The sequence below is a fragment of the Amphiura filiformis genome, chromosome 18 (assembly GCF_039555335.1).
Source record: "Amphiura filiformis chromosome 18, Afil_fr2py, whole genome shotgun sequence".
NCBI lineage: Eukaryota > Metazoa > Echinodermata > Ophiuroidea > Amphilepidida > Amphiuridae > Amphiura > Amphiura filiformis.
In genome coordinates, this window is record NC_092645.1 from 37,912,636 (window position 1) to 37,928,572 (window position 15,937).

Genomic DNA, 15,937 nt, shown 5'->3' on the forward strand with positions numbered 1-15,937 from the left:
TGCGCAACACATGTAGAACAGGATGCGCAGTAGATTGGATGGTAGGCTTGAATAAAGACTTTCACAAATATTCTTTATGTAGGTGGGTCCATACTTAGCTGGGGTCGCCGGCCCCAGTGACGGGGACTAATGACCAATGTGATATGAAATGTTTCATAAATCAAACAAAACTCGGCTGGATTTCAGACCTACAAACACGGAATAATTGGTATGTTTGCAGACTTTAAAAAGCCTATAGCTCATAATAGTCGGGCGATGGTAACCCGGGGGTCTTCATTTTAGTTGGGTGGGAATGTGCCGATTGTGATTCTAAAATTTTTTTTCCTCTTTGGAGTAGAGAAAAAACCAAAACACTCCATTCTTCATATCAAATTTTACCAAATTACCAATAATGTCTTAAAATGCACCAAAAATCAACCATCCCTGTTCCCATCTGGGACCCACCTTACCAATAAACTTCTTCCCCCGTTATGCAAGACCAGGCACAATAATAAAAATATAATAATCTCTTTCTCAGAGGTACTACTTCACTTGTGAAATTTTTAACGATGTATTCACATGTATCACAGCATACATACTACGTGATAGCTAGGAATGAGATTAGTTTCATACATACATGGCTTGTTTATTATTTGTACCAGACGAAGCTATTTATTGTGCATATCATTTGGTAATGAACAGAACTAAGATCATATGCGTTGTTGTGTAGCATAAAAAAACAGAGGTAGAGGCAATCAATATGCGGATATAATAATTTTAATACTGTAATGGGCACAGGATTTAAAATGAAATAATAGTACTTATATGTTCAGCGTTTTGGCTTTGATCTTCTCATGCATGTTGTTGTTCGTATTCATGATGACCATATAAATTCCATCGAATGCGTTAAATCACACTCACTATATGGGGTAATTATACACATGACCACAGCACAAGACTCAGTCGTACTCGTACAGACTAGTACTGGACTAGTAGTAGTACTAGTACTAGTAGGACTGTAAAACTATACATGTACCATGTGTACGGTAAGCTTAAGCTTACTACTACAGTTTGTCCACTCTGAAGTACAAAGTGACGACACGTGCGTAAACAGTTCGCAGTGCTGCGTCTCTGCTGAGGTATGCGTGCCTTCAAAGTCATGAAGTCGGCACATATGCGTCTGTCTCAACGTGTCGCTATACTTACAATGTCAATGTCGACTTAACTTTGTTTGTTACAAGTTTCAGAGACGTATGTACTGTACAGTCTGCAAGTCTGTCCACATAGAAGTACAAACGAAATGGTATCGGGCATTGTCGATGATGCTTTGCTTCACACACAGCGTGTGTTAAAGAGCATGTGGTATGCTCTCAGCTCTCATGCTCGGCAAGTACAAATCGTGCAGCAGTTAGTGCGCTAAGGCTAAGCTCTAAACTAAGCATTTACTGATTTAGATTACCCACGCCACGGGCCACCACGGCCACGCATTGCACTGTTAAATAATTATTCGCATACCGGTGCCACCAGTTACCGTGATCTATTTTAATACTTCTGCGTGGACAGACATATTCTGTAATTCAGATAATTCCTTTACAAATTAAGCGTACTGTATACTGCTAGCCGTCCAGCGCAAGGTCCAATATGCACACCCTTGACGCACAGTGTCGACACTAAGGCTGGCATTTTCGGTCGGGTAAACGGGTACCGCCGAGATTACATTACCGGGTAGGAAATACCCTCCCGGTACCAAATTCAAAAAAAAAAAAAAAAAAGTTTTTATTTTTTTCGGTTTTGTAGTGTCCCTGGACCTAGACCTAAATGCTAGGATCATTCATGGTTGACCTAAAAATAAAAAAAAATTCAAGATATTTTGTTATTTTTAATATGAAAATTGATAATTTGTATTCATGTCATAGTCTATTAATGATTTCAAAATGCATTCAAATTCAAATTCAAAAAAAAAAATTTTTTTTTTTTTTGGTATTCAGTTACCCGCTCGAAAATTGCGGCGGGTACCGGGTACAAAATTACCAAAATGCCAGGCCTAGTCGACACCATGTATTATAAATATTTTTTTCTGCAACTTAAACGATTTCGTGATCCTACATGTAGTATCCTCTTTTTATGACATTTTTGAGTAGATATCCACGAGAAAAGCTTATTCCCAAAATTTCAGTTGATTCCGATTTTGCGTTTGCGAGTTATGCACGATTATGTGTATTACACTGCTGACTGCTACATAGTCCATAGACAATGTGTTGGCAAATTTGGCAATATTGTTGCTAAACGAATTACTCGGCAAGAAATTTTGTTTACATTAACATTATGTAGCTTTTCAGTGGTATAAAATTCTCAACTTTTTTTGTGAAAAGTGGGGGGATGAGGCTGTGGATCACGAAATGCCCTTTTAATACTCCGCTGGTGAGCGGCGGGCGATTGGTATAAATTTTTCAACGAACGCAAGTCCTATCTGATTGGCTAGAAATCGATCTCTAGATCGCTCAGTGATGAAGTACAAACGCAAAATGTATATGTATTCAATTCTATTTTTAAAAATCAATATTCAGTAGTAGAAGTATTTAACAGACGATACAGTGCTCGATACCAATAAATGGTAGAGCTACATGTTGTATTTTAAAATATAAACACAGATTTTATAACATTTCACTACACGGTGTTTCACGCAAAGGCGATCTTCAGGTTAATAAATGAAAATCACGATGATCAAGGGCCTTTCCAAATCAAAAAATTCTGTAACCTAGCAACAAAATATAAAGCGTATAAGCAAATGTCGTCATAGCCATGTTAAGAAAAAGTAATGTTTCATATGGTATGTTTAGACCTATCCATTTTTTTAAACAAGGGTGAAACTACATAAATTTTTGTAAATAAAATCCACTAGTAGTAAAATAAAGCATTCCCTTATTCCCTATAGTGGAAACCAGATCGGAGTATTTTAAGTATACCATCATTATGTGTGGGAGGGGGGGTACAAAAAGTTTGGGCGTACCATAAGGGGGGTCAAAAAGTTTTGAGTCCATAAAGAGGGGGGTCTTTAACGTTTCACATACAGGTTGGGGGGGGGTAAATTTTTTTCATATCCATACCAAAATCAAAATTTTTCAGCCCCCTCACCAAAGTATTTATGAACGTACGTTCCATTAGGTGACGAAAAAAAGAAACCCTGTTCTACGGGTGGACAGACCTTTCAAGTTGGGTCGGTCGGTCTGCCCATTTTTTGTTTGTTTTTTGAAATGACCCAAAAATCACTAAAATCTGTAATTAAATTGCAATTTCAGAAAATACAAAAAAAAAATTTGTTCCTGAAATTTCTGAAATTTGGGTCGGCATTCATTTGTACAGGAAAAATTTTGTTCCCATTTTATTAAAAAATCTGGTTCGGTCGGGCCCGTAGTTTAACAGGGTTTTCTTTTTTCGTCGCCTTATTGATCATTTTCCAGCTGTTTTTAAGGATAAAAAGTACAATTTCCATATTTTTGTGCCGTTTGGAAAGTCCTCATATTCCTTTGAGTGCCAGTTTTCATTAATACAGTATGAGAAAAAATCATTAATTTCACTAGACTGACCCTCAGCATCAGTTCGGTTCCATCTCTGGATAATGTGACAATTAATAATTACATAATGCCCTATGAAAAATACCAAAGTCCCCTTAGTTTTCTCCAAATACTCTGTGCCAAAAACCATTCCTCTTCCTCCACAAATCGACACCACTGATTATACACACAGTCGAACCATGCAGCAATTTACATACATGTAATAAAGCTCCATGTATTGGGTTTATTTTTAATATCAATAGTCTATATGTAAATTACCAGTCGTTATCCATGGACCCTACCCCTATATTTTCACAAAACAAGGCTCTGAAACAAAGATATCAAGTTATGGATTGAGCTCTGTCTGTGAATGTCTTACGCAATAATAATCAGGTATGACTGATTTTTTATATCTTATTCACTTCTAGTCTCTTTCAAGTCCTTCCATGTGAACTGAATTTGCAGTTAAATAGGACTTCCGTTAGAATAAGATTGCAATTGTGAATTTTAAAGTAGGATTTGTGACCGTACAGCACGAATGAGCCGTAAATTCCCTAAATTGTATTCTGAGTTACAGCGTAAAATGTGTACGAATGTCGTATTCAATGTCGTTGAAGGAGCAAAGTTTAACAAACTATAACCCCGCTTTTGGGTATCGCTTGAAGTCAAATGATATACCATTTTAAAGCTTATGATGTATATTTGTTAAACATGAAATAAAACAAAATTGACCGGGGGAGGAATTTACGGCTCATTCGCCGTGAACGGTCACATTTTAGAAAGGAGCAGTCATCATGATTCTAAAGGGTATTGAGGATGACTTGAGTGTCAAAGTTTAATTTGCAACCCATACATACATGTACAGTACATGTACAGGTAACTGATGATAGTTTATTCTATTTGCAGAACTGTTTTGAAAATTTGAAGTTGATTTGTTGAGGTTACTGACATTTTGACAAGCTTGTCATTATGGCAAATAGGATATCCACTGAAGGTAAGTTGATTCTAAAGCAAGCCTTACATTAAGCATGTCAAAACTGGAGCTAAAAATCCGGCTCCTGGTCCTTGGGATTTTTGCTGAACCAGGAGCCATTTTTGCAAACCCAGGAGCAATAACACAGAAATTAAGAAATAAATTAATTTTAACCAGTTTTATCCATTCCAGCATTATTTATACATTATGTGTAGGCCTACATGTATACCAAAGTGTAAACAAAATTAAACCAACCAATTAAAAACAAATTTTTATAATTTTTACATGGTAGGCCACAGGGTTCGATTTACCTTGACAAATGTGTGTAGCAATTATTTTTAGCGAAAACCGTATTTAGGTGATGTTCTTATAATATTAGCATATTATGCCATTATGTTTATTTTGTAAAAAAATTGCTATACAAGCTGAAATTTGTATAGCAGGTTGTCCAAAATGGGGTGCATTTTGCTCCACGACACAAGTTAAATTGAGCCCTGGTAGGCCAAGCTTAAATCATACAAAATGAAAAAAAACAACAAAAAAACATCCATATGTTAAATTTGGAATACAAATGACTAAAACTGTCAACCTATTTTTTTAATGAACTGAACCAGATAAGAAAATTGCATTTAAAAGTGCAATAACTTCAAAGAACAAGTGTATTGGGATTCTGGGACTCAACAAGGTCAAAGTGGCATCCAAGGTAAATTTAAATTGCAATTGGACTGTTAATACTTTACTTGCTGAGAGCATTAAGGGCATTTTAGTTGCTTGTAAGTGTTAGATGATTTAAAGTGCTATTCTTTTTTTTCTTTTTAAAGAAATATGTATGTTGACCTGCCAACTGAGCACAAAACCAGTCAATTATAGTTTATACTGGTAATAATTTTAAGCTTTTTTACCAGGAGCCAAGCACTTGTTTAACTTTTTAATGGTGCCTGATCGATGCATTTTTCACTCGAACCACTGGGTAAAAATTGCCCGGCGCCTGTCTAATGTAAGTCTTGTTCTACAGTAAGCCTTTAAAAACAGGGTCATTCCATGCCAGCTCAACAAGGGGTGTACACTATACTTCATGGATAGATATCAATGAAATTTTGGTTTCTAAATCCATTTCGTTTTGCACTATATGCAATTTGAAATGGGGGGGGAGGTTATCGACATGAAAAGTGCATCGTCACCCAACTTCAAGGGCCACCTACACCCCATAGAACATTCAAGTACTCTGGTTTTGTTGGGGGGTGTAGATTTAAAATTTGCAAAAATCAAATCCATATCTTGCTTCAAAAGTTATAGGACATAAAATATGGGAAAATTTAATTTGAAGCATACACCGGTACTGTCCCATGCGCGTATTTTTTGGGGGGGGCTTTGGGCGCCAGCCCCGGGTCAAAGTAGGGGCGGCAAAAACAAAGGGCGGCGGAAGAAGAAGGCGGCAAAAACAAAGGGGCGTAATACTGAATTAACGGGCTGTTAAGGAAGGGGCGGCAAAATTGCCATCTTCTTCAGCCCCCCCCCCCCGGGGGTTGGGGCGGCCACGGTACGCCACTGTGTCCAGTATTTTGGAGTTGGTAGATGATATTAAGTACAGTACTAACTTAGTATCTCATCTAACCTGTCTGAGCTCAATTAGCTATTCTGAGATTGATCAAAACTGACAATTTATTATTTTAGTCATAACTTGACCCCCTCTCCCATGAAATATCCATCTTCAAATGGTAACAATGTTATCATTCCTCCTGACACTATTCGCAATCTGAGTTTCTTGTTTGATGGTCATTTTTCCATGTCAACCCTCATTACAAGCTTGTGCAGTAACATAACATGTACATATGTCGGTTCATAGACATAGGCTCATGCCACCACATTGTTAGTTTATTAATTCTCTCCTGTCTCGACTATGCCAATGCAGTTCTCCTTGGAGCAAATTTGGAGAGACCTCACGAGACTTCAGAGACAAATTTTTTGTGGAAAGAAGTGTGACCGTGTCACACATTTCTTCAAAGCGCTCCACTGGCTTACTATCAAGATCATTCTGTTGCTCCCTGGCAGTGGAACAATTTACCAGCTGCTCTGCACTCTGTGCCACCACTTCCGATTTTTTTTAAAAGAACCTTTTTACACAATGATTCTTTTTGATAAATTTGGTTGCTTGCGAATTATGTGTGTAGGCATGTATGTATGTGCCCCTTGTATTGATTACCAAGTATCCAATCATCCTTTTGACCATGCTTTGCACGTTCACCTTGGTTTCATTATCATTCTCTTTTTTGGAGAAGAGCAGGTAGGATAACTACCTGATTATATTTCTACATGTTCCTACTACATACTCTGAAAATTTTAGAAAATTTGCACGGGTCAGTTTTGTTTAAAATTTTTTGCAACAAACCCAAATTGTGAAAAAATCACACCGGACAGATTTTTGGCTATTTCTCCAGTTACGATCCTGCCCAAAAGTGTCTGCTTTTGACATGACATGTCACATATAAACACAGAAAACAGGACTTGCTCATCCTCAATCATCAGTTGAAAAAGGCTTTTATTGTAGAAATTTCATCACCTTCCAACGCCATCCGGGAACAGTGTTATAATACCAAATTCAAGTACTATCGGCCTTTGTGTGAACTCATCAGTCTTGGTACATGTATATTATATTATACACCTGAAAAATCATTGTTTCAATTTCTGGTTCGACAGGGTGTCTCCACAATAAAGTGGTGATCGGGCTAAGAATGGTCAGGTACAGCGTCTACAAGAGCTAGGCAATCGCCAAGTATTTCAGTGTCAGTGCTGCCATAGGTTTCAAAATTGGTTGGCAAATGCGTGCTAGGGCAGACAATGCATGTCATTAATTTTCTGCATTTGTCCACTATAGGCTTGACTTTTATAATTATAAATGATTTCTCCAATTCAGCCATAGACATTTTGAGAGTTGTATACTCCATATACATACGTATAATAATATAAAGTTAATGAAACAAACTAGAAATAAAATTGTTTTTATATTATATTAGGTTGCTCCCAGACATTCAAGCAAAGAAGAAGTAAACGGCCGCCGTCTCCTTCTTTTGAAGACATTCTGGATGGCAAAAATCCGGAACCTAAAGAAAAGAGATGCTACAGCACATTCAGTCGCAGGCCAGATGAGGAAGGGATTATACCCAAGTCCACCAAACCCCGTCAAAGAAAGAAGCCATCATCTTCTACAGGTAGATAATAAATATAATTATGACACATGAAATAAACTTTCAATTCATTGTCACTGATATGAAAATTTTAATCACAAATAAGATTGCTCTATAATCTGTATAGGTTAAAAATAATGTTATAAACACAGCCAAATTAAAAAGTCACCACTAGTTCCATCCCCATTTAATCAGAGTCTGATGAGTTTATGGCAAAATGATTTATATAATAATTTTCTATACACATTCCTTCGAAGGTTGATACCAAATTTGATATCAAAAGTTTAATCATCGTGAGCATAGGAACCGTTGTTTGGAAATTCGTGCAATTTAAAACATGACAAATTACGAATTGACCACGCAAAAGCCACTGCATAGTACCAGCTTATTATGTTGCCCAAAACAACCCGTACAGGAATCATTGTACACTTGCCTGCTCACAAATAAAAGGGCGGCGTATTTGATTTGCATTTTGACGTGCATGGGTAATTAGACCTCTCGGATGCGTGTAGATGTTGAGAAGAGGTGGTTTATAAATGATTAACCTGCCGACCTATTCTGGCGACGTAGTTCTTGACACTCGCGCTAGCTCCGCCGCTTGATACAACTCCCTATGTCCAATTGGCTGCTTTGATATAGGAGACTGGAGTGTATGAAAGTCTGTTATTGAACAAATTGTAATCGATCCAAAGAGCAAACAGCATTTGTCCGGATTCAAACAGTGAAGGCATCAGAACATCATTCAAACCTAAATACCTATATCGATTTATAACTTCTGCTCGGCTCAGATCAGTTGAATACAGTGTTGTGCTAGTATTACGAAAGTCACCGGTTCAAATTATAATTTCTTCATCCTATCATCCCAGAGACCTAAGTATAATAACTTTCTAAGTCTGTTATTTTCAAAACTCATCCACTGGTTTTTCATAATATGTATATATAATATAATAATAATATTAATTAATGCAACTTATTGATGTCTTTGTACTAATATTTTCAGGTAATACTGCTCGGGTAATAACAGGAGAAAACTTGATGAATGAGAATGCTGTTGTGCCCATTGATATACAGGAAGGTATTTTGAATAGATCTCTCTTTCACTATTTTAATTAATAAAATGGTCTGAGTGGGACTAGAACCAGCGACCACGTGTTTCACACACAGTACTCTAACCAACTGAGCTGTTCAAACCCTATTTGGGTTTAACAGTCCTTCGTTTTGACATGCTGACGTAGACGACATCTTTAGGAAATGAGGTATCTTTAAACGGTAATGCTTGATGTTTAGGGTAATTTCAAACCGTCTTTGATGCTAAGGGTAACTTATTCTGGAGATAAAGTGGGACATTTGTTATAACAATTTACGCCATTTAGGGGTGCGTTTTAGTGTCTTACGCCATTTAGCGGTTAAAATCTAATACGTAACACCTATAAGGGGTGATATTTGTTACCCCTGAATTAGCTATTTAAGCCGAATTTTGAGATGCTGTGGAAAGCATTGGTACCATTTTAGTATGCCAGTGTGAGTGAACCCACCGGGCGTGACACAAACTTGAGTGTTTGGCTAACACAGTTGAGTCACATTCTTTCATATGTCGTAATAATGCCAGCAAACATGATAGGATTCCTTGACTCACTTTCTTTCTAAAGTTAACTTAAACTTGAGAAAAAATTATGAAATAATGAAGATAATACTAAAAATCCATATTATCTACATCAGTTGGCTACATTGTGCGAGGAAAACACAATTAATTCATTAATTAATTATTGTTCAAATATTGGGTGTTTTTTTTAATTCTCATATATAGATGCACAAGAATCACTTGAAATGTTAATGGATGAGTTAGTGAAGGACCAAGGATATCAGCCATCCGCTTGGGAAAATAGACAGGCAGAAGTTGATATCAATTGGAAACATTACCGTCCATTCATCATGAACAGGATGCTAGATAGAGAAGGCATGTTCGCAGATGATTTACCAGCATGCTTTCAAGTTAACTGTGAAAAGAGGGCATCTGTAAAATGTCTTGATTGCTGTGGTGCATACTTTTGTGCTGAATGTGATAGTACCCTCCATTCATGCAATCCATTACATGACAGACTTGCTTGCAAAGATGGATACTTTGCATATTTACCTCAGGGTAAGTTTGATCATGTCTTGACTGTTTTTGATACATTTAATTTTTTATTACTTCTATGGTCTGAGCTGTGCGCCTATAGCGTACACGAGCGTAACCACAGAAAAGATAAACAATCATGCTGATTAGCTGATCAACACTCTTGACAACAAGACGGTTGACCCATTGGTTGTCGGCATGGTACATAGTACGTACGCGTTTGCCAATCATCAACATGTACCCGGACCACAGAAGTAATAAGATATTAACTGTAAGGAGTTTAATCTATGTCTACACTGAAAATCCATACATGTACCAAATATTGTCATAAATTCTGACATATTGACACAGTCTACCTTTATTAGATAGTGTGGCTCTTCCTCAAAAAAAGAACCTGATTATTTGATATTTGACTACAATTTGAAGGCACATTTAGTGATCACAGCGAAAGTATAAAAAATTAAAAGTATGTATAAATTGCTTCAAAGTGAAGGATAATTCATTACAATTGTCACTGTAGAAATATTTGAAATGAAAAACTTTGACCAAAAAATGGAGGAAAACATCAGGATTACAAAAGTTGAAGCCCCATTCACATGTAGCTGATTTTTATACTTAGTAGAGAATTTACAGATTCATGTAAATTGTTTTACTTTATACTTAATACATGGCTTTTGGATCAACTACTAGCAGTCTTAAATTAGCACATATAACTAATGTTCCAAAATTGCAACTTGGATAATTTTGAAGATCCATTGGATGAGCAGATCACAGGCATTAAAGTAAATAAGTAAGTTTAAAGATTGTCGTAATACATAGTCTTTGTCAAAGATGACTCGCTATCCCTCCCGACGATCCTTGTCAAGTGGGAAGGGAGCGGCTCCGCGACAGGCGACGAGCAGCGGGCGACGAGAAACGTGCCGGTCGCGGCGGCGCTATTTTACTACTGGGTATTTTTACTGATACAATATTTATGTGGGAAAATAACCAACGGGCCTTTCAGAAAGGCTAGGTAATACATGTATGTACAGGTAAAGAGCTAAACAGATTTCAAATTTTTTTTTATTGTCAATGTCATGTAAACAAGTTTAACATATTGACCTCATTGACTCTGTATCATTTGATTTTTAAATTATGACTTTGCGGTTATAATAAACCACTGTTTTTTTTTATTTTATGAAGAGAGGCTTAAAAGTAATGTTTTTATTTGAGGGTCCAATATTTTCTTTGCTTTTCTTAATATCTTATTGCAGAATACCCATTTCCAGCTAATGATTACATCCAATTTCAATGTGAATGTGGAGGAAAATCATGGAGTAATTGCCCAAATGGATCATATATAATAATTACTATGAAAGGTAAATACACATAGCCCTATAGCATAATTACCATAGTAATTATTGCAAAGTATAAATACCACATTAGTGATCACAATACAATGTATACTATATTATATGCAAGTAACTGAATGTCAATAATAAAGTTTAACGATGTGCAACAAAGTTAAACTCCATTTGCCCGGGCTGAGAAATGGCCGATCCCATGTTTTGTTCTCTGGGTCAGAGGTCAATTGTTATGGCAGCGTGTTTGTTTACTTGACCCGGACCAATGGGTATCGTCGCCTTTCGCGGGCTTGGGGTGTGTTTCGTTGGTAGTTTTCACTGTTGATTGGAAATCGGACATGACAACAACTAAATATTTTCTATATATAATTACAAACTTAAAAAGGAACAATTCTACATGTATCCTGTTTATACCATTGGCCTTATTCCAATGGATTTAGCTGTAAGTGCCATAACATAACATAACATAACATTATGTGTGTGTATGTTTGGAGAAGATTTTTTTAATGCTATGACCTCTGAACTGTCTACAGGGTTGTTTAACTCGGACATATGATTCTAGAATAAGATGGCTTCATAGATACATGATAGAAAACTATATCTATTTTGTATCAATTTTGAGCATTTTTAAAATTGGACCCATATTATCATGTACATTGTTATCAACACCCTTTGACCCATTTTGACTAAGCATCTTGGTCCTTTTGGAGATACGGGACCATTGACTTTTTCATTCCTTGGGACTGGAGGAACAACATGTCATATAATTTATAAAGATGCCTTTTTAAATTTCCATCCCGTTGGGTATTGTTTTACAGCGGGATCTAAAATTACAGGGTGAGTCAAAAAGTGCAATAGGGCAAAGAATCAATAGTTACATCAGAACCAAGTTGAACTTTCCCATTGTTGAAAGGTTTTATAAATGCCACACTCAATAATCACCTTTTGTGGATTTTATGAGTCGTTTTACTGATATTTTATTGATATTACTGACTTTTTGTCCATGAGGCGCAATGTATTTTGAATGAGAACACACAATGTGCAATAAAGACACCAGATCTGAATCTGACTTAAATCAAGGTTGATTTTTGGATTCTTTCCATTCCTTTTTTGAAGTTCAAATAAACTTTCTAACTTAAGTCATTGATACCTCCCCCAACTTCAACTCCTTTTTTTTCCATTCCAAATATGAAAGGTGGTGATCTAATAAAAGATGATCTGTGACCCTATACATGGATCATTTTGAAATCTATTTTTACTGATCACATAAAGTATGATCCTTTGTCTTTCAAACCATACATGTATTAATTATACCACATACTTGATTACATAACAGCATTAACATTTATAAATATATGGTGCGATCTGTATGAAATCATAAGGAAATGTTGTGAAATCAATTCAAAGGTCAACTTTCTTTTCATATATCATTTATGTAACGTTTTGAAGCCTAAAAGTTCAACCTGGTTCTAAAATGAAGATGGATTCTTTCACTTTTGCACTTTCTTATACTCATGTACATGCTCTCCTCTGTTACTTGATACCCCCCAAAATTGCATTAGGATACAACTCTACACTTAAGCTGGATCGTCAATGGTCTCTATTCTTGACTGTTACATATAGTCAGATAAAATGTGCTTATGAATGTAAAGATAGGTATGACTGGCATATTTTGCCTAGTGGGCACCTTTGAGCATTCTGAGAAATGGTACAGGTACAGGTACTGGCAAAAGGTTAAAGTTTGGAATTTGGCCTCCATGGGTCAAACACAGAAAAGTGATGAAAATCGTCTCAAAATGTTTGTATTGTTATCATTCAGAAAATAAACAGTTTGAGTTTGCACTTTCTATGATGTTTTGTTACCATGGCAACACTCAAAAGGAACGTTACTGTTCATTGAGTTCAATTGATGTTGACCTATTTTCTATGATATTTAGGTAACAAAATGTCATGCATACTGATGACCATTCTTTTTCCTGAATTATAATAACAAGTCAAACATTTGGAGACCATTTTTATCGAAATCTGATAAACTTCATATGTTTGACCCCCATGGAGCAGATCCCAAATATCAACATTTGATCTTTTCACTAATAACTCCAGACTGATTAGTCGTATATATGTGTCTTGTTGCGTGTGTATACAGAGTTTCTGGCCTTTAAAATTGTGAACACGTGGGAAATAGTGAAATTAATCAATCTGAAAATGTAGTTGGGATTTACAAATTTGGATTTTCTTTTCTTGTATAAAAACATTTCCTTGAAACAAACAATACACAGCTACATTAAAGATACAACTGATTGCTTTTGCTTTACTTTTTTTCATGCCCATCTGCAGGTCGATATGATCTTACAAAGCTCACACGCAGGTGTTGGGAATGTGGGAAGGATGAACCAGCATTATTTGATTTGGAAAACATAATACATCGTGGTTATTGGCCTGCCAATCCTAACCTCAAGGGAAGTTGCTATATATTTGACATGAAGTTGCTTCAAATGTGGCAATTTGTATACCGTCACCTACCAGGTTCATCACTATCAGGTTTTATTGGTGCTCTTAATAGCATCAGTGATAAGTATGGCAGGGTAAGTGTAAAACGGAAATGCCCATCAATACGCTCTCCGAATTAGGAGTGCATGAATTCAAAAGGTTATACCCCCATCATGACATCTCTCTTATATCTTACAAACTAGGATATTGAAATGACCCTTGCTTTTACTCTAGATTCTAGGCTACAAAATAAAATTATGTGACTAAAATGTGATTTTTGGTTGTTTAGATATGTTGGTTAAAGCGAATACAGATTTGATATGTCGGAAATGGTTAAAAACTGAAGCCAAAGTTTAGTAAGCATCATATTGTTGGTTTGGATAATCTCAATAAAAATGTTTGTTAACATGTGGTTGTCCAACTGCTTGCTCAGGATAAATATTTTGTTCCTATTATGAGCTCCCTGACATTCACTGGGACTTCCAAAACAAAATAAAACATAATTTTAAAACCTTGTATATACTTAAAACATACAAAAACTGTGCATACGACTTATTTGATTTTAGCCTGTGATCCCATTAATAAGACTTGAACTAACATGTGCTCATCCGATCAAAGTCAACAACCTATCTAATAGGGTCAATATGAAGGCTAATCTGAAAATGTATTGGTTTTGCTGTGGAAAAAAACACAGTGCCCAGAAAAACTATTACCTGCAAGCATTAGATATCGATTAAATTATTTGAACAAAAATGAAGCCATTTAATCTATCAGAAATAAATCTGAATGATTTCCACATAGATGTGGGCAACCTTTTTAATCAAAATTAGCCCTTGATCAGACTGTTTCTGACGCACCAAATCTGTATTCGCTTTAACCAACACATCTTAACAACCAAAAATCACATTTTAATCGAGTAACTGTTATTTTGTAGCCAAGAATTAAGAGAATGGGTAATTTGAATTTCCTGGCACATAAGATAACAGAGATTTGATGATGGAGGTAGAGCTTTTTGAATGCCCATCAGATAAGGCACTCTCGCACACTCTGCATAGTGTGTGCCATGCATGATTGATTCATGTTGTGTGGAGGTGAATGCATTTTTATAGGTTATTTGTAGGGACTTTTCAGGATTATTTGTCATCTATGATATAATTTAGCCACATATTATTTGTCACTGGATTGCAGGGTTTGTACATTAGTTGCATAAACATCTTGGTGCCTGTGTATTATTTTCTCCAATTTCTTTCTCACCAGTGATACTCAGTTTTCATACTCTTATACAGGGTGAGTAAAAAAAAGTGCAATAGAGCAAAGAATAGATATTTATGCAAGAACCAAGTCAAACATTCCCATTATTGAAAAAGTTTATAAATGCCACACTCAAAAGTCACCTTCTGTGAAAATATGAAGTGAATCGCGACTACCGTTTAATTTTTATAAGTCCTTTTGCTGCGATACCCAATTTCGTTATTTGTCCATGAGATACCATGTATTTTGAATGAGAGCACACAATGCGGGGTAAAGGCATTAGCTCTGAAACTGATATCAACTTAAAAAAGGTTGATTTTTGCGTTATTTTAATTTATTTTGTTCTGTTCAAACAAACTTTATTTAAGCCTTTCATACCTCACTTGACTCCAACTCCAGTTTTTTAATCCCAATATGTCTAACTTACTTCAATATGCGCGCATTTTATTTTGACATTTGAAAAACCTGCCTACAAATTTGTATGTTTTTGATTGAGAATAAACATCTTTAAAGTAAAGGTAAAATGAAAATAAGAATAAATAATTTTTCTTTTTCAATAACAATTTGGGTGCTCCATTTAATTTCAATGCCAATGAGGTTAAGAAATGTTTTCAAAACCTATAAGTTTCAACTAGGTTCTTTAATAAAAATGGATTCTTTTCTCTATTGCACTTTTTTTTGACTCACCATGTAGTAAGAACCAATCAGAGCAAACTTTAGAAAGATGACAGGGTTGTATTAACTGTGTATAATTACACTGGCGCTCTCCATGTACTATGCACTGTGCTTGCATTTTTCTCAAAAATTGTAGCGCGTTGGTGACAATTAAGATATGTATATTATAGGGGCAAGGACTACAACTACTGCACTTGAAATTTTAGCAACTCAAGGCAAATAGTTATGGATTTATTGATCAAATATTGGTTTCCCCCCATTTTTGACTGTAACTCCACAACTGCTGTCTGTGCTGAAATAAAATGTTCAGTGCAGTAGTTGTAGTCCTTGCCCCTATAATATACATATCCTACTTGTCACCAATAAGCTAT

General features: G+C 35.9%; 1 protein-coding gene across 1 annotated transcript in view; it reads left to right on the forward strand.

Moving 5' to 3' along the window:
* The first annotated feature begins 768 nt into the window (after nt 1–768).
* The window catches only part of LOC140138663 (uncharacterized), a 42,922-nt gene continuing 27,753 nt past the window's right edge, over nt 769–15,937 (forward strand). Inside the window, exons 1-7 of the mRNA XM_072160403.1 lie at nt 769–908; nt 4,440–4,527; nt 7,521–7,715; nt 8,692–8,766; nt 9,499–9,831; nt 11,061–11,165; nt 13,488–13,735. Of these exons, the coding sequence (XP_072016504.1) occupies nt 4,503–4,527; nt 7,521–7,715; nt 8,692–8,766; nt 9,499–9,831; nt 11,061–11,165; nt 13,488–13,735 (981 nt within the window). The 5' untranslated portion in view covers nt 769–908; nt 4,440–4,502. The remainder of the gene's footprint in view (nt 909–4,439; nt 4,528–7,520; nt 7,716–8,691; nt 8,767–9,498; nt 9,832–11,060; nt 11,166–13,487; nt 13,736–15,937) is intronic.